The sequence below is a fragment of the Trichophyton rubrum genome (assembly GCF_000151425.1).
Source record: "Trichophyton rubrum CBS 118892 genomic scaffold supercont2.3, whole genome shotgun sequence".
Taxonomy (NCBI): domain Eukaryota; kingdom Fungi; phylum Ascomycota; class Eurotiomycetes; order Onygenales; family Arthrodermataceae; genus Trichophyton; species Trichophyton rubrum.
Window position 1 is genome coordinate 2,165,376 of NW_003456426.1, and position 18,467 is coordinate 2,183,842.

General features: G+C 49.1%; 6 protein-coding genes across 9 annotated transcripts; 2 read left to right on the top strand and 4 right to left on the bottom strand.

The window, feature by feature from the left end:
* Positions 1 to 280: 280 nt before the first annotated feature.
* On the bottom strand, positions 281 to 2,342 carry TERG_03553 (V-type proton ATPase subunit B; the record flags this gene model as incomplete). Of its 3 annotated transcripts, XM_003236465.1 has the most annotated exons (9): positions 281 to 591; positions 652 to 870; positions 943 to 1,217; positions 1,280 to 1,596; positions 1,661 to 1,822; positions 1,889 to 1,924; positions 1,988 to 2,007; positions 2,076 to 2,160; positions 2,241 to 2,342. In XM_003236465.1, the coding sequence occupies 9 exons, from the start codon at positions 2,340 to 2,342 to the stop codon at positions 281 to 283; spliced, it is 1,527 nt and encodes a 508-aa protein (XP_003236513.1). The 3 variants fall into 3 exon arrangements, with proteins under 3 accessions (XP_003236513.1, XP_047605976.1, XP_047605977.1); XM_047749591.1 differs by lacking the exons at positions 1,889 to 1,924; positions 1,988 to 2,007; positions 2,076 to 2,160; positions 2,241 to 2,342 and having other exon boundaries at positions 1,661 to 1,795; XM_047749592.1 differs by lacking the exons at positions 1,661 to 1,822; positions 1,889 to 1,924; positions 1,988 to 2,007; positions 2,076 to 2,160; positions 2,241 to 2,342 and having other exon boundaries at positions 1,280 to 1,581.
* A 1,133-nt stretch (positions 2,343 to 3,475) lies between these two features.
* TERG_03554 (uncharacterized protein) lies at positions 3,476 to 4,147 on the top strand (the record flags this gene model as incomplete). Its single annotated transcript, XM_003236466.1, has 2 exons — positions 3,476 to 3,526; positions 3,581 to 4,147. 2 exons carry the CDS (start codon positions 3,476 to 3,478, stop codon positions 4,145 to 4,147), a joined length of 618 nt encoding a protein of 205 aa, XP_003236514.1.
* Positions 4,148 to 4,499: 352 nt separating this feature from the next.
* TERG_03555 (tryptophan synthase) lies at positions 4,500 to 6,709 on the bottom strand (the record flags this gene model as incomplete). Its single annotated transcript, XM_003236467.1, has 3 exons — positions 4,500 to 6,141; positions 6,202 to 6,505; positions 6,574 to 6,709. The coding sequence occupies 3 exons, from the start codon at positions 6,707 to 6,709 to the stop codon at positions 4,500 to 4,502; spliced, it is 2,082 nt and encodes a 693-aa protein (XP_003236515.1).
* A 1,595-nt stretch (positions 6,710 to 8,304) lies between these two features.
* Positions 8,305 to 11,373, bottom strand: TERG_03556 (uncharacterized protein; the record flags this gene model as incomplete). Its single annotated transcript, XM_003236468.2, has 3 exons — positions 8,305 to 10,130; positions 10,186 to 10,345; positions 11,335 to 11,373. 3 exons carry the CDS (start codon positions 11,371 to 11,373, stop codon positions 8,305 to 8,307), a joined length of 2,025 nt encoding a protein of 674 aa, XP_003236516.2.
* Positions 11,374 to 12,261: 888 nt separating this feature from the next.
* On the top strand, positions 12,262 to 14,797 carry TERG_12016 (uncharacterized protein). Of its 2 annotated transcripts, XM_047751041.1 has the most exons (3): positions 12,262 to 13,912; positions 13,974 to 14,078; positions 14,202 to 14,797. In XM_047751041.1, exon 1 carries the CDS (start codon positions 12,829 to 12,831, stop codon positions 13,231 to 13,233), a length of 405 nt encoding a protein of 134 aa, XP_047605979.1. In that variant the 5' UTR covers positions 12,262 to 12,828; the 3' UTR covers positions 13,234 to 13,912; positions 13,974 to 14,078; positions 14,202 to 14,797. The 2 variants fall into 2 exon arrangements, with proteins under 2 accessions (XP_047605979.1, XP_047605978.1); XM_047751040.1 differs by having other exon boundaries at positions 12,262 to 14,797.
* A 1,536-nt stretch (positions 14,798 to 16,333) lies between these two features.
* On the bottom strand, positions 16,334 to 17,781 carry TERG_03559 (uncharacterized protein; the record flags this gene model as incomplete). The annotated part of the gene is made up of 2 exons (XM_003236471.1): positions 16,334 to 16,627; positions 16,975 to 17,781. 2 exons carry the CDS (start codon positions 17,779 to 17,781, stop codon positions 16,334 to 16,336), a joined length of 1,101 nt encoding a protein of 366 aa, XP_003236519.1.
* Positions 17,782 to 18,467: the final 686 nt, after the last annotated feature.

Here is an 18,467-nt window from a genome sequence, read left to right on the forward strand (position 1 = left end):
GTTTGACACTATTCATGCACATTGATATTTTGGGGAAGACATAGATATACCACGCCTAATGAGTTTTAATCTAATCGAAGACATGATAGAGCATCTCAGATGTAATGATTTGAAAGAAATTGATTATCCCAAGAAACGTTGTTGCCGTAGAGAATGACTGCTGTGAGCGTATAAATATCGAATGCTTAGATACAATACCGAGAAAAACGATAAATTAGTAACAAAAAATCTAGCCCATTTCCTCTTCATTCATACACAAACTAGATGAAGATTGTGCTTCTCACGCGTCTATGAGGTTGTTATCGGCACGAGCAGCGGGCTCAGCAGTGTCCCGGGTATCCTTGGTTGGTCTGGCCCGACCTTTGCTGGAACGCTGGTAGAACTCGTCGATAACCTTCTTGGGAATACGGTTGAGGAGCTCCTTGGGGTAAATTCGGAGAAGGTTCCAGGCAAGGTCCAAAGACTCCTCAATGGTTCGGGACTCATATGCAGATTGGGATATAAAGGTGCGCTCAAACTTGTCCAAGAATTCAAGGGATAGTTTGTCCTCAGAAGACAGAGCTTCTTCACCAACGACAGCCTTCATGGCGGCTATACATTTATTGTCAGATACTGCAGCTTCAGCGTTTCAATTTGCGAAAGGGAGCTTACCAGCATCACGGCCAATGGCGTACTTGGCATACAGCTGGTTTGACACATCACCGTGGTCTTTGCGGGTTCGGCCCTCACCAATGGCAGACTTCATCAATCGAGAAAGGGATGGAAGAACGTTAATTGGTGGGTAGATACCCTTATTGTCAAGCTGACGGTCGATGAAAATTTGGCCCTCGGTGATATAGCCAGTCAAATCAGGAATTGGGTGAGTGATATCTGAAGTTCCAAGTTAGTGCCATATTCAGTCAGAAAGAACAGAGCGGACTAGAGATAGGATAATAAAAATACCATCGTTGGGCATAGTCAAAATTGGAATCTGGGTGATAGAGCCATTTCGTCCCTCAACTCGTCCAGCACGCTCGTAGATTGTGGACAAATCCGTGTACATGTAACCGGGGTAACCACGACGTCCGGGCACTTCTTCTCTGGCTGCCGAAACCTCACGAAGGGCATCGCAGTAGGCTGACAGATCGGTCAAGATAACTAGGACATGCTTCTCGAGCTGGTAAGCGTAGTACTCTGCGGTGGTAAGTGCAAGACGAGGTGTGATGATACGCTCGATTCTGCATCCATTTCATTAGCTCCACCCTAGCATCCGGAGTCTTGGGAAGGACAGTAAACTCACGTGGGGTCATTGGCAAGGTTAAGGAAGAGGGTGACACGCTCCATACTGCCGTTTTCCTCGAAATCTCGGGTGAAGAATCGACTGGTTTCCATGTTCACACCCATAGCGGCGAAGACAATGGAGAAGTTGTCCTCGTGGCCATCGTGTATATCCTTGGTTGGTTTCTTTACCAGGCCAGCCTGACGACAAATCTGTGCGGCAATTTCATTGTGAGGGAGACCGGAAGCTGAGAAGATGGGGATTTTTTGTCCACGGGCGATAGAGTTCATAGTATCGATGGCAGAGATACCAGTGGAAATCATTTCTTCGGGATATACCTAGAGCAAAAGCGGCTTAGCATGATGTCCGTAGGTACATAGACACAATCGTGGAGACACTCACTCGCGAGTACGGATTGATAGGACTGCCGTTGATGTCAAGGTATTCCTCGGCAAGAACCTTGGGTCCCTTATCAATAGCACGACCGGATCCGTCAAACACTCGACCCAACATGTCTTCTGAGACACCTAGCTTCATGCTGTGACCGGAGAACTCGACTTTGGTCTTTATTGATCAAGTTAGCAATCATTGATCTGCACACGAGCTATGATATAAGCCTGTTCACCACACCTTTTTGACGTCAACACCTGTGGTACCCTCAAAAACCTGTAAAACCACATCGAATCAGCATCTGTGATGATATATCAAGGCTGAGGTCGACGTGCTGACCTGAACGACAGCTCTGTTTCCTGGTAGTGAACGGACATGTTAGCATACGTTCTAGCTGTATAGCCGCCTCAGAATCTGCTACACCTACCTCTAGCTTCCAGCACCTGACCAGATCGTTCAGATCCGTCGGGCAGCGTAAGCGATACAATCTCATTGTATCTGGGGAATTTGACCTATAGCAAGTATTGCAGCCCGGATCATCAGTATATCTGCCATCTAACATATCGGGATGCCGGCGTATCTGGGAGCTCACGTTGTCGAGGATGACCAGGGGTCCGTTGACACCACCAACGGTGTTGTACTTCAGCCGAGGCTGGACGGAGGCCATCCGGCGGTCTTCTATGCCTGGAGCCATGGCTGTCAGAAAGTGAGACGGCCCTAAACGATATCCAAGTTGCAAGGTGTGTGTGTGTGCTTCGAGCGGTCGAGGCGAGGCGGGTTGTCTCTACCACCACCAACAACATCGAAACGACGTCAACTTTGGACGTTTCCCAGCTCCCGCCTTCCCACCAATCACAGGCCGAACTCTCTTTTGCTTAGTCATAGTCACGTGATATATAACCTTCGGCGCTTCTTGTTTACTTCAACGTCAACTTTCAACGTCAACAGCAGACATGAAGACGAAGCGATGGAATATGGGGGTGAAGTCAGGCCGGAGAGACTCCGCAGCTCCTCTTGGAGGCTCGCCGCCGTCATTAGAAAAGGTTTTTGGCCGCTAGATTGCGGCTCTGGCGTTGTATTCCAGCAACAAGGCTCAGCAAGCCGATGATCGACCACCAAAGGGCGGGAAAACGAAGATTAAAATACGACCGCCAATCAACTGGGCTCCATGCCAGGCTGAACGCTCGATTTATTGGCCCAGGGCCAGTGTTGCATCAGTGAAACAACCTGTTGATTGTCAGCCCGCACACCAAAGCGGAAAGGGTGCCCGCCAGTTGCGGATCTCAGTGATCATAAATACGAATGGCCGCCTCGTCATTGAGAGGTCTTAAGAGAGGAGATCTACTGCTGTCGTTTGACCTTGGAATCTTCTTCTTTCCTCCCCCTTTTGTTGTCAAAGTATATAACCTAGAGAATCGACGCCCAACGCGGGCTCTAGGCAGAGCCAGATTCAGACTGAAGAAGTGTTTGCCTTAGCTGCTAGGATGCTGCTGTTCAGTTCAGGGGCTCGCGCTCGCCTGGCATGGCGACAGTCGACTCAAGACAACAACAATACATGCACTACCAACGAAGGGGTGGGGGAATGTACCCCGAAAGCAAATTGTATGACTGTTTTTCATCGAGAAACAAAGCCAGAAAATGCAGTTCTAACATGCAACGACCGATAGGCCCGGGTGTATCTACCGCGGGAATATGTGACCCTGGAACGAATGGTATTGAGGTGCGACGCCATTTCGACTCTCAGTATCTTCACTAAATTAATGCAAAGACTAGTGCTGTCTTGTCCATGTTTGCAATGTACGTGAAGGTCATGGTGTGTGCAGAAGCATGAGGAACAACGGGTGTGAGGATGGCAAGTTTTTTTCCGGAACTGGTAAAGTAGGTGAACCCTCAAGAGCTGTTTGCGGAGCATGGATTGACCTTTGTCCTTAGCCATGGCCATGCCCAGGGCCAAACGATATCAGCTGCTGTGTCAAATTCGCCGATATGAATAATGGTACAAGCACCACTTCGTCAATGCCTTACACTTCATCAATGTCCACGACATCCTCAACTTTTATGACCTCCAGAACTAGCTCACCGAGCACATCCTCCGCGACTTCCTCAAGCGTACCAATGCCAGCGCACACAAGTCTAAGCGGTGCCCAAATCGGTGGAGTAGCTGCCGGATGCGCTGTCTTTGCTCTGTTAATTATCCTTGGAGCCACATACTTCTTTAGGCGTCGCAAGGCATCAGAGTCGCAGGGAGAAAAACCGGATACGTCTGATAGCGGAATTTCAGAAATGCCAGATTCCGCGGGTGTTGCTCCTCGTGGGCCAAAGGCAGCGGTTGTCTTAGGTGAACTAGACAGCAAAGAAGCGAATGAACTGGACAGCAAGGAAACGAAGATTGATAAAAGTGCTGCTGTGAACCGGGCCCGAGAACTGGATTCGACTCCAATTTCATCCCCTGTCGAGCTTGATTCGTCTCCTATCGAGCCAAAAGAGACGAAGGTGTAATTCACTATGTATGGATATTGGGCGGTCTGGGTCTGGATAATGGAAACGGGAGCCCGAGCTGAGCTCTGGTGTGGATGGATATCTAACAAATTGGCGTTCGGGATTAACAAGTCGCGATTAATCACACGGCACACGAATTATTATCCAACTCGGTTGTATGTCAACTGAATATTTGATTTTTCTCTTCATTTTGATAGAAAACGATAATCATTCTATTATACCCAATTTACTTCCCCGAAAGCTTTATTTTCCAAGTTATTATATATCTGTTGTCTAAGTAATTCCAAGTCAAGGCATCTATCATCCGATCGACCGATTATAAAAATCCCAAGTCCTCAGTCCATCCGCCTTTTTAGAATCTCAGGTCCCAGCCAATCTTGGGTCCAAGTTCAGGCAAAGCATCAGCAACACTCTGCACATCCTTGTCGCCTCGTCCACTCAAATTGAGCACGATGTTCTCACCCTTCTTCATCGTCTTAGCGAGCTCAATTGCGCCGTAAACAGCATGTGAAGACTCGAGGGCTGGAATGATACCCTCCAGCTGCGAAATGGTCTTGAATCCAATTAGAGCCTGTGCGTCAGTGGCAGCAATGAACTTGGCCCTAGCAGAATCCTTCCAGTTACTTAACTCCGGCCCAACACCGGGGTAATCCAACCCAGCAGAAATGGAATGGGTGTCTGAGATCTGGCCGTGTTCGTTTTGAAGAACGTATGTTCGGACGCCGTGGAGCACACCCTTCGAGCCCCCTGTAAGGGTAGCTGAGTGACGCGCGGTGTCGACTCCGTCACCCCCGGCTTCTACGCCAAGGAGTTTGACGCTGGGATCATTGGAAAAGGGGTAGAACATACCCACAGCGTTGCTTCCACCGCCAACACAAGCGACAACAGCATCTGGCAGGCGGCCAGTGAGTTCTTTCATCTGGGCTTTGGTTTCTTCTCCAATAACTGACTGGAAAGTTCGGACGATGGTTGGGAAAGGATGAGCTCCAATGGCTGAACCGATGACATAGTGCGTTGTGTCGAGATGAACGACCCAAGCGCGCAAAGCTTCGTTGACCGCGTCACGGAGGGTACGTGATCCGGCCTCAACAGGGATAACGGAGGCTCCGAGAAGTTTTATTCTGAATACATTCAGAGCTTGGCGACGAACATCCTCCGCTCCCATGTAAATGACACACTCCATGCCGAATTTGGCGCAGACAGTGGCGGTAGCAACACCATGCTGGCCGGCACCAGTTTCGGCAATAATTCTTTTCTTCCCAAGGCGATGGGCAAGAAGGACTTGGCCTAGGGCGTTGTTGATTTTGTGACTGCCGGTGTGGTTAAGATCTTCTCGCTTGAGATAGATGTTAGCTCCACCGGCATGTTCAGTCAGGCGCTCGGCAAGATGAAGACTGCTTGGACGGCTCATGTATGGGTAGTAAGAGCGGTACTCTTCCCAGAATTTGGGGTCATTCTTGGCCTCGTTGAATCCAGCCTCCAGCTCAGCGAGGCAGTCCATCAATGACTCGGGAACAAACTGGCCTCCAAATTCGCCGAACTGTGCAGGGATAGCTGCAGGGTTCTTGGTGGTATTAAGAGCCTCGAGCTGGTCTACAAGACCTGGCTCATCGGCTGCTTCGGGGACAGGGCCGCGCTGGACAGTTCGACCTGTGATGCTCGAACAGTATTCGCGGATCTTCTGGGCCCGCTCTCCTGGGGCAGCGTCGCCTAGGACAGTCACCATCTGACTACCGATAACAACGCCCTCAGCGATACCCTGAACTTCTAGGAAGTGTTCCCTTGTGCTAACGCCGAATCCCAGAGCAGCAGGGACGTTTCCGGAATATGTGTGCACTCGCTTCAAAAGTTCGGGCAATCCAGAGCTCAATGTTCCGGTGGCACCGGTAACACCCATTCTAGAGACGACATAGATGAAAGAGTCGGCGATTCCGCAGAGAAGTTTCATACGGGCCTCGGAAGTAGCCGGCGCAATCAGCGGGACATAAGAGAGCCTTTTAAGCACGCAACGTCAGCACTTATCACCGACTATGAACCAACGGAAAGCAACTCACCCTTCTTTTTTGCACAAATCTCTGAATCGAACGGCTTCTTCTGGCGGCAGGTCAACCATGATAAAACCGTTGACTCCTGCGGCTTTGGCATCCTTCAACATTCTCTCTTCACCATACTGTAGCAAAGGGTTATAGTATCCCATCATCATCACAGGGGCCTTGAGTCCCTTCCTCCTAGCAATTCTAACCATCTCAAGAACAGAAGTGACGGTGACTCCATTCTTAAGCGCCTGAGTGTTTGCGCGCTGGATGGTAGGACCATCAGCAATCGGGTCTGTGAATGGGACTCCAAGTTCGATAATGTCTGCACCAAAAACTCGTTAGACACTGGGTAAGATTAAGATACCATGTGGATGGTCCGGGAGAACTCACCTGCACCTCCATCTTCCATAGCAAGGATGATATCAACCGTCTCGCTGGCCTCGGGGTACCCCGCTGTGACATACGCCACGAGAGCAGATCTTTTCTCCTCCTTGCATCTCCGAAATGTCTCCTTTATTTGCTCCATTGTGAATGGTGTTGTATTTATTGTGTCGTTCGAGGTCGCTGCCGGTGAAGATACCTGAGAACAGCTCGGCTCAGCTGAGGGAGATGCTGGTAGCTATATGTATGCACGGCCTGGTCTGGCGAGACCAGCGTTGAAAGCTGTAGTGGGGCAACCGCTTGCCCAGGGACCTCTTGATACGAGTGACAAGTGGTCAAGGGGTAGAGAATAAAAGGCCGTGCCTGCTGCGTATCCGTGAGAGCTTTGCCTCGAGGGAGGAATAATAATCGAGGGGGGAATGGTCGCCTGGGAGGAGTTTTTGGTCTTTGCGCTGACTCAATTTTCTGATAAGCCCGAATTAAGATTTCGCCCCACGCAAAGACCAGACCAACTTGCGTTTATTTATAGCATGGGGCGGACATTGTGGAGTTCGATATCAAAACCAGCGCTGAATCGAGCAGGACGTTGAATATTTCAAATAAACTCCAATATATTTATTTCTTTCACTTCCCAAGGTTGAGTCCAAAATAGCTAAAACTAAAACGATCAAACAATAAAAATCCAAAATTACAATTCTGCTAGCGAGCTCAGATAAAAACAAAAAATCAAGACAAAAAAAACAGATCGCAAATTCCCTTTTTAAAATCACGAACAGGCAACAGGAAAGAAAACGAGGAAACAATGGCAAAATATCACAGAAAGCAGTTCTGTAGTCCCGTACCCATATCCGATGCAAATGCTCTGTCTATAACCGATAACAATAGAAAAGGAGTGTAACCCATGCGGAATAAAACAATTCAACGCAGGCAGAAAAAAGCGCATTAACAGTCAATGCTAAAAGGAGTGAAACCAGCCCAACTCGAAGTCTTTTTTATGCATGCAAAAATGCGGATAAAAATGCTGCTGTGTGCTGTGGTTTACGGCCTTGGGCAGAAACAAGCACGTCTGTACAAGTGGTATTTGAACAAGGAAAGTCGGGGAGATGGTGAGATAAGTGAGGATGGCGGGGGGATGCGGAGCGGAGCGAGGAGGTATTGCTGTACCGATGGCGGTGGTTGTGGTGAGGTTTGAGGGAAGGACAGTATTAGGATTAGTGCGTCATTAGGGGTAAAGGAAAGGCATAACCCAGGAGGATTTTTATTTTGCGCCGACGCATCGCGCAGTAAGGAAAGTAGTAGTAGCACAAATATTAGAGGACTCAGGCTAATAAGCGGAGTCCTTTTCTTTTCCGGTGAAAACAATCAGGACGATCAACAATATGCAACCAACACCACGCTTGTTTCTGATAAAGGTCGTTAAAGGAGTGACGGAAGGAAATTCGTAAGACAGTTGCTTTGGTTCTCTCTTTTGCCGGAGAGGAGAGAAAAAAGGGGCAACCTCTCAACAACTGATGGCATCGGGGTATGTAAGGAGTGACTGACGGGACCCAAACTCTCGAAAAATGCTGAACAAGGAACGCAAAACTAGGCGAATTAACGGTAAACGGAAGAGAGAAATCAAAGCAGAATTCGCTATGCAGGCAGAAACGAGTAAGCTGAAACGGAAAGGTGGAGAAGCGGAGTCGACGAACAAAAGTTGACCGGGTTCAATTGCTGAGGTGAGAGTTTCATTTCCCGGATTTAAGAGTTCTGGTACGCTGGCATTTGGTTGTGACCAATATATGCACTAAAGTCGAATGAGGCTTGGCTGGGAACAATGACTGGAGACGGCTGGATGTGTCGATTAGGTATGCCAGAGTAGTTGTACGCAGCGGTCAAGCTTGGGTGGGATCCAGCGCTGGTGCCCATGACAGACAGGTAGCTGGATGGGGTAAGTTGAGCAGTGTGAGATGGAAGAGTGTTGGTAACGCCGGCGGACTGCTGATGTCCGGCTGGAGACCCAGCGCGAACATCTACAAGACTTGCGCTGGACATGTTAGGGCTACCTGAGTAGTTTGACCGAAGCGGTGCCGGCAAAGCCGCTGCCGTGGAAGAGTAGCTGGCAGAATACTTCCCGATGATTTTCTTGAGGGCATGGGTAAGAATCTTCCAGGGGAAAACCTTGACATCCTTCTCAATGTTGCGAGGCTTGGGGTTTGGGAAGCCCATGATCACCTTGAAGAAATCCTCGCTGTCTGGCTTAGCCTTGGATACAGTCATTGGCCGAAACCCTTCAAGGTTGCGGCGGATACGGTTCTTTTCTTCCACGGTGAAACGGACACCAACGAGGGACTCCAGCAGATAAATAGTATCTACGCTGGTAACATAACACTCCTTCTTACTAGCCCACTGGATACAGCTGATGCAGATGCTGTTGGGGGCACGCTCAGAAGGCGATACTGGCTTGAAGTCTGCATGGATGGTACTGCCTTCCTGGCGGCGAGTGAATTGGACCAGACGGCGCTGGGCTTCACACTCTTCAGGCTTCCAGTCAAGAGCCATGGCATCAAGGTCACCGTTGAGCTTCAGAACAGCTTTGCTTGGATACATTGCATAAGGGTTGAATGGCGCATTGGGATTTGGAGCCCCAGCAAGAGCCTGCTGAATGGTCGAGGTTCGGACCAAGGTCGGGTTTCCATGGTTAACCTCCATTTCCTGGCCAATGGGAGTTACGGAGATTGGAGGACTGCATGATATTGCGGTAGCATTGGAGATACACGGGCTCCAAGACGACGTAAGGGGAGAGGGAGCGGTGGCTCTCATCTGAATTTGATGTTCATACTGTCCCTGAGGAAGAACCTGCTGGTACTGCCCAGAGTAGCCACTCATCGAGCTAGGCGTTGGAAGATAAGGCGAGTAAGGAGACGTTGACAAGCGCTCAACTTTAACGCCATCATTGATTCGAACTTGCTTGGCAGAAGCTGAGTGGGTGGAGGCAGCAGTGCTACCATCCGAGGCTGAAGACATTCTTCGTTTGCGTGGGGACATCTGTCTTGCTTCTTGATCGTACGTGAACGATCCAATGCGTGCAAAGTGCTGAGTCGACGCCTCCTGATCGTTGATAACGACTTGGAGAGGAACAGAGAGTCCGGCACAAGCCGTGGACACGAATGTGGGGGCGGTGACGGTCAACACGTACTGGAATCTAGACTCCTCGACTAACAGTGGGTTGATGGTGCAGTCACACTGGCAGGATCCGAAAAGGACAGAGAAAGTCCAAGTGGGAGGGTTGAGCAAGTCGTAGAAAGATTCAACGTAGATAGAGAGCTTGGTGCCTTTGAATCCGACGGCAGGAGAGAATGAGGTCACTTCAGGAACAGGGTTGCAGTTAGATTCCAGGCTGGGCGAACGACGGATGTCGAACGGCGACCCGGAATACACGCTGTTCTGAACGTAGTTAGCGCTGTCGTCGTCCGAGATAAAGCTTCCATCCAACATTGGGTTGTACATGGAATTTCCGTAGGATCCAGGAGGGCAAGCGAGCAAAGCAGATGTTTCACGCAAGGCGTTGGAAGTTTCATCCGAATCTATACATGATTAACATTGTGAGAAGATAACATGGATACGAGGAATGGGACTCACCTAAAAACTCAATCTTCTGAGACTTGTCGAGAGCAGACATGGACAAGATGTTACCAGGTTTGGCCAGCAGATTGTCGGAATAGGCCCCAATGAATCGAGACTCCTCTGGGTCAGAGAAGTCTAGAGACTCGTCGAAGATCAAAGGGGACTGGAGCTCAAACTGTAACAATAGGAAGGGCCATATACGTCAGTCGAACTGTAAATATGAAGGGGAGAGGGGAAACACGGGCAGACAGGTAACCGAAATCTGCAAGTGTAAAGCAAGGAGCCCAGGAAGTAATCGAATGAAAGAGAAGAAACACGACTCAAGCAGGCCGGAAATGCACAGATATATCCAGAAGAGGGAAGCCAGGGGATGGAATACATACCGGAGCTCCGTGAGTCTTTGAGTAAGCCAGATTGGCGGTATTGCAGAGTATGCAGCGGGAACGCGGTTTGGTTTAAAAGCGAGTGACTGAGACTAGATCCCAAAACAAAAGGCACAAAATTAATAAGAACTGCGTATCTGGTCAGGTACGTAGTTCTTTGAACTATAAACGAGTGACGGTGAGATTTTTTAAAATTAAAAAATCATTGAAAAAAATTACTTCCGATCAAAGGTGAACGAATGAAGATGTTAAGACTAGAACTGAAGTTCGTAGATCTAATTCGTTCGGTCAGTTTAGACGGGAAGGGTTGTACGGAACAAGGCGAATGTTGAGATCGAACAGATGTCTGATCTTGTGTTCCTTTGATGAGTTTGTCGAACGGGGTCCTTGAGGAAATTTTGGTTGACCCGTGAAAGAAAAGTGAAAATAAGGAAAAATCAAGCAATAACTAAGCTGTTTTATGGTTAGTATGGAGAATGATCTTCAAGGCGAACATGACGGAGAAGAAGCAAAAATAAGGGTATCGGGTAGATGCAGCGAGCAAGTAGAAACTCACCGAGAGAATAAAGGAAAAGAAGCTAGAGACTTAGAAAGCCACTGTTCGTTCCAATAAAATTGACAAATGCTGCACACGGAAGAATCAGGATACCTGTTGACTTAGTTAGTCTCGGACCTTCAAGACATCAAAAAATGATGTAGAGACGGCAATGTAAGATCAGGGAGAGTCCAACAAAGGGAATTATGTGAAACGGGAGATATGTGAGCCGTAACAGCGACATACCTTGATAAGAGGTTGGCCCGTCAAGATCCTCCTCTTCATATGAATACCTTTACGGAATTCAGCTGGAACCCTAGTCTGCGTCTAACTGCAAGACTGAGGATGATGTCGGTGATGTTGGTGTTGTTGGTGATGAGAATGGTCGAGGTGGTGGTGATATATACCAGGCAGAGAGGTATGGCCTAGATTATATCTGCCTGGTTGCCGATACCCGACGAGTTTGAACTCGGCGTTTCTTGTCCGGAGAGCGTGAGTAAGGGTTGCTTTGCTTTCAATTATATATATAAAATAAGATATAGCTCCCAGGCCGAGCGTTTCGAAGCGACCGAATGAAAAAAGTGGTGCGGCTCTCGGTTGCGACGGATATTAACGATAGATTATATGGATAATAACGAAATGGACCCAGAACAATGATAGCGACGGCGATGAATAGGGTGAGACTGGTCAAGGGAAGCTAACAGAGGAGCAGCGGTCTCTCTCTCCCTCTCTCTCTTTTTCTTCTTTTTTTTTTCTGTATTGTCGGATTTGGGTGGAGGATGGGCTGGCAGCAGGGCACGGAAAACAAGGGACAAAAACAACACGACGGGGACAACCGGGTTAGCGAGCGTAACTTCGTGAGAGGAGCGAGTGTGTTTGATAGCTGATATCGAGGAGAATGGTGAGGACGAGGACGGTGTAAACGAGAGAATCAAAACGATGGAAGCGTGAGGATAGCAAGCGAAGGCAGAAGAAGAAGAAGAGAAGAGAGGAAGAGGAGGACGTCAAAAGAAACGAGGAGGAGAAGTTGTTTTAAGCGTGATAAGAAAAGGGAAGGAACGAACAAGAAAGAGCGAAGGGAAAAAAAAAAAAGAGCGGTACCAGCGTGACGAAAGTTACCAAAGTTACCGGCGCTGGCTTCCCCCGCTGGCGCCTGATCGGGACTAGCGCCGAGACCCACAGGACAGCATGGCCCCTTCCCGAAGCGGCGAATAGTGGGTCCTCCGCCGTGCGCCTGCCCTGTCCGGTACATAACGATACACGCGATACCGTAAGTTCACAGCAGGCGGATGACGAAGAAGGTCACATGAGAACGGTCACGCGCCAATCAGCGGCCACCGAGCTGCTGTAACGCCGGTATTGGCATTTTACCCACGCTCGCGGGTTGCACGCTAGTAACACCGCCGGCGTTTCGCCTTTTTTGCGCTTTCCACTCTGCGACTTGAGTATAATAGCGCTGCTCGATATAGAGTGGGAGCGCCAGCATGGCATGGCAGGCCTTGTACGGAGTACGCTGTGCGGATACAGGAGCAGCTATAGCGCTGGGAGAAATATGATAACAATAACAGTAATTACTTGGAAGACGGCTTCTATGGTGGGCGTAATGGAGAACCGCCAGTTGACTAGACAGCCCACCCAGCCCGGATAAGGGTCCATTGAAGGAGCCGTTGCTCTCAGGGATCAGCGTGGGCGGTGGCTTTCTTCCTCGATCCCTGCTGGACGTCATAATTATTTTTCCTGATGGGCTGGCTGCTGGTGTTCTGTTCTGTGCATGGAGCATTTCGTGCATGGCAGTATCCACCACCGCACACTGCTGCATCCCAACAGAAGCAAAAAGAAGCTGAGGTCTGCGATGAGGTACGGAGATCCTCAGGTATCACTTCGACTACTACTACTACTGTGGCCGTCGATCCAATCCATCAGGACAATAATCAGTATCCCTGGGCTTCGTGTGCCAGAATGTCTCTTTTTATCTCCGTGGCTCGCTACTGGCTGCCGAATCACCCATACACACCCCTTTCTGCAAGGCCAGCAAAGGGTGGTGGTCGACCGTTACAGTGTGATCACGCCGACGTCGCACATACTTGCTTGCATGCAGCATACATAAAAGGTAGATGCAGCATAACTCTCATTATTCCACTATAATAGCTCTTTCTCGCAGTTGCTGGCTATCCAATCTTCCTGATATTATTCCACGCTATTATTCTCATCGCGTAGTTAAGCGGCTGTCTGTCATCGTCTGGCGTTGGGTCTCCCGCGTCGGTGGTTGTTGGTTCTCGTAGTCTGGCTGCCGGTTCTTCAACTCTGGGACCGAAAAAAGGGTGCTTAGCTAATATGCTATTTTTAGTTTTTAGCTTGTCCGCTGTTATTTTTAGCTGACCTTGGCCAAATTCTCACCAATCAGAGGCCGAAGAAACGGAAGAGACAGCATAAAAAAAAATACATGCTCTGCCATGCACAGCCCTGATACTGGAGCCTGCTCGCTGGCGAGTCGTCTGGTTGCTCGTCGCTTGACCGTGCTGTCATTCCACCTCTCGCTTGTTCGGATAGCCAAACTCTAAATACACCAGATGGAACCCTTCGATGAACCGCCAGAGAGGGAGGTAGCATTTTTGGCGTTTCTTTTCTTCTTTCCCATGCTTCCTCTGGCATCCTTAAAGATGACTTCACTGCCCTTTCTTGTTCGACAGGCGCAGCATACGAGGGGATGATGGCATTTGTGGGATCTTCCCTCTGCCCTATCTCCCAACGGCCGTGCTGGCGAATCATTCGGCCCGAAACGCTTTCTGTCATCAAGCAGGATTTACGATTATCGCGGATAATTGTCAGACACTTTTTCTATATATAATTTCTCCTAATTGACTGACTCGGTACTCCGTACGGAGGACACGCCTTACCAAGCTTGTCACCGGCCGAACTAGCCCATGCCTGGCTAACTTTCAATGGATGAGGAAATGCTATCTTGTGCAACGTGGTCATCCAAAATGGATGTATGTACAAAACCAGGCCGATTTTACGGTACTTGCTGTCTTCCCTTGAGAGGTACGGAGGTGTTTGAAACTGACATCGGGGCCTTATCCCATCCTCCATTTGCACTTCGCAACCCATATTAGGCTGCTCGGGAGCAATTAGATTAATTATCCCGTTTCCGATCTTTCCTTTTTTCCCCCCATTCCTCTAAATGTATCAAGCGGTGTAAGCACATCCCACTGCCTTTCACTGCCTCCTCCGTATATTTACACTTGATACATGTGTGCCGACTGGGGCACAGTTAGCAAGCCCCAGACGCACATATCCAGCATAAGGTAACTCTGTAGCACGCTTCCATACTCCGCATTGCTGTCGTGCATTTGTTCGCTGTATCCTCCTCTTTCTCCCCAATTCCCTGTGGATTCCCCTTGTTCAGCTGGAAATTGGCGTTTCATCTTCCAAGTCACTTAGTTGCTGGCTGCACCCTGCGAACTCCTTTCACCAGAGCGAAGACCACGCCTGTCCTTGTACATACTTTCCTTTGCCCTGGAGAAGATCACAGCCGGAAATCAGAATCTCAGGAAAATGTACAGACACCTTGTTGAAACGGACGTTGTGCTTTTCCGTTACTTAACGCCAAGTATAAGCAAACTGGCCTGCATGAACGAAAAAAAAATATGAACAAGAGCAGACGTGGCCAGGTTCATGATTTTTTTCTCCAAACTTCTTCCAAGGTGGGTAGCCCTTGTAAATAGTTAATAACTGCGGTCGGGGCTCCATTTCCGTTCGCTTAAGAGCGCCGAGTATGAACTGCTGGAATCATGGGCCACAAGGTAAGTTACAGCGCTGATGAAGCTAACCCATACTCCGTGTTGTTGACATATCCGAGGCTAACAAAATCCCCTCCCCCCGAGATAACTAACGAATAACAGTCATAATGTTGAGATGCACTCTATACCCCTGGCAATTGGGTGGAACGGATACTCGATGGACATGCAGGCCCCGTCCACTTTTTTCTTATGCATTCCCTCTCCTTCTCTGCTGTGTCCAGGACGATTTGAATGCAAGCTGTGCGATACGTTGCATCATTTTCGCTCCACGACCTTCCCGTCGGTACTCCATACTGACCTTATGACTCCATCCAGGGGCAGATCCATAGTTCTAAATTTCACCCTCATCAGCTTTCGGCTTCCTGCTTTTCATGTCCTGTGACGAAGAGAAGACAGAGCAGAAAAAGGGGTTAAAAGGATGGCGTACACCGTCGAACACGCAAACGAAGCACCCGACACATGTCAAGCTCTGAGCAGCAAGCAAGCGAGCAAGCTCCGGCAGCTCTGAGAGCTCCGGGGACAGCTCCTAAACTCCCCTACCCGCCCATGATCGACATACATACACAGATCTTGCGTCTCATGCAGCCCGCGGTTCTTCTTTCACCCTTCTCCCCGTCAAGATCTGCTTCCGGCGTATCAAGGGTACGGTGATCTGCCTGCATCGCATTTTGGTGCATTTTGGGTCCGGTAGCATGAAGTAAATTAAATGAAAGAGACGGGCCAAGGGGTCACGGGTGGACACAGCGTCAGTCCTCTTCGACCTTTCATTCGGGCGAATTGACCATACTGCAGGCAAACAGCCAGGCAGGACGGGCAATCAACAACCCCCCTCGCCGCACGGACTGTATATTGGCCGTTTGATATTGCGAAAACATGAAGTGCTCGCAGGTCTTAGCTTCTCGTATAACGAACTGGGCGGTAAATTAGTTCATGCTCGGAGATTATGTGATTTTCAGTGATGATGCGGCGTGTGTTGAAGCCCATTCGAGGTCGGGCAATCGTAGCGTAGAATGCGTTGGGGACGGAGAGCCAAGCTGGAGCTTACCCCTGGTCTATACAGGTCCCTTGATATTGCGTTTCATTTCAGAGCTTTCTCCACGCGCGGAAGCAAACGCAACCCGTCCTGCAGCTTTCTTTTTGTGAAAATATCCTGGGGGGAGGCTAGAACGATGGACTGGTCTCGTTGATTCACTGGGTAAAAAAAAAAAAAAACGAAGTGGGCGTAAGGGGGGAAGAAAATCGATTGATTACTTCTTTTCTTAACCATGGCAAGTGAGCTAGCAGTTAGTTACTTAGCTAGCTTAGATACTATGGCTGGTGGTGTTGGTGATGTTGCTCACGAACTAGCCAAGGTGCTACGAGTAACTAACTATCGTGCTCCATCCCCCTTTTCCCTCACGGAGACGCCGGTCAAGGAGTGTCCGGGGTTTAGCTATCCATGCCTCTCACAGTTTGCTTCCAGTTGAATCGCCAAATTCGATTACCAACTTGCCGAACTGATTGCCCTTTTGCATATCGTCGAACAAGCCATTGATACCGTCAAGGTTGTCAATGCCCTGGACAACTTTCCACACGACTGGCTTTATTTTTTTCTCCTTGACAAAGTCCACCATCTCCTTGAACTCCTTCCTAGAGCCCATTGTAGTGCCCCGGAGATCAATGTTTTTCATCACGGCTTGCATTAACCATGTCATCTTTGGGCCAACCGTCATGCCATAAATGGAGATTATTCCACCGTCCTAAAAGGTAAGTGTGAAACGTGAAACGTTAGCAACGGGCCTTAATTGAAGCTTATATAGAGCCACTCGGCTGAATCACGTCGATATGTGCCTATCAGAGGAGGCGCAAAAGAGCCCGACCACAGCGCCTTGGTGCCATGTCCACTCTGCGGTTGACCACACCGTTTAGACTTTCGGGGCGTAATTGTTTATATCATATCAAGCCACGATATAGAGAGAACATAGCGGTAAATAGGAGAGAAGGTGTGTTTTCACCTCACAAGCCCGGCAAGGCAGAATAAGGAGGTGTGGGCTCTGAAATACCCGTAGCTTGAAGTGGGCATATATAACAAGAAAAAAAGACGTACCTTAAGCAACTTCACCCCCTTTTCAACGACCTCCCCGCCCGCACCGTCGATAATAGCGTCGAATTTAGCCTTCCCATTTGGCAACATGCCCATCAGCTTCTTTTCCCATCCCGTTTCTTTGTAGTTCACTCCACCACGAGCTCCGAGCTCGACAGCCTGCTTAATCTTCTCCTCGCTAGAACTTGTGACATATACATCCGCTCCCCTTGCCGCCGCAAAGCGCAAAGCCATCAGCGCCACACCTCCACCAATACCGGTAATCAAGATGGCAGCTCCGGTGCTGGAGTTAGCTTCACCAGCTTTGGTCACGAGTGCTCTCCAAGCAGTCAACCCGGTCAACGGCAGAGCCGCCGCTTCAGCATCAGACAGATGCTCCGGCGCCTCCTCGACCTCACTCATGTCCAGGGTGATGTATTCCTGTAAGGTTCCCTTGTCATACAGGCTTGTGCCTCCCATGATTCTGAATCCAGTGGCGCTCTCGGGCCCATCGGGGGCATCTTTCCAGCCGGTGGCAGGGTTCAGAATAACCCGCTTGTTCACCCAGGATTGAGCATGGGGCACATCCGGTCCTGTCGAAGCCACAATACCAACTCCATCACTTAGTAGGACCGTTTCGAAACAGGTCCCTGGGTATAAGTGTTTTCGTATAAAGAGGTCCCGATGGTTAAGTGAGGCTGCGGTGATTTTGATGAGCAGTTCAGTCCCTTTTGGAGTTGGCATTGGGACCGAACGGAGAGAGAGTGGGTAATAGACTTGCCCAGGCTTCCCGAACTTGCCATCCTCGCTTGTAATTGTGATAGCATGCATGATTGTGGACGTTCCTGAAGAAATCTATACCAGGTATGGATGGGCTGTTGTATACTCCAGGAAATTATTATAGGGGTACCGGCTCCTGGGGATCGAAATTGAGCTCTACAAAGATATATAAGCGATTGAGATCGACATACGGAGTATATATATACACATAAGGATAGCCGGTTGGAAAACGCGGCAGATAATGGGATAGGGCTTGAGGGTTTCCTCAACCCTGAGAATTGTCATGTCACACTCACGTTCAGATGCGGAAAGCAGGCGATAAGTTATTCAAGCCTAACCCTTAACGAAATTGGTATCGTATCAGTGCTCTCTCTAAAAAATACCATAGAGAAAATAAATAAAATACGGCGTGTCCAAGTTATGCCCGGTTTATAGGCGGCAATTCTCCTTCGGGGATGTAGCGATTATGTCGTCATGCCCACTGGGAAAGCAGTAAACTGACGAATCCGAGCTCCGAGATAGATATAATTATGGGATAAGCAGACAAGGAGAACTGCAGAGTCGAATTAACCGGTGCAACAAGTGTAGATGCGTAAAATATCTAGTCGACGGCGGTGAAGTGTCGTTTCTTGCAGGCTGTTTAGAAATCGACGTCGCTTGTTATCAGATTTGCCGAGGCACAACCGCGGGGCCGGATAAAGTTCGGCGATATGACTAATACAACGATTTCAACATCA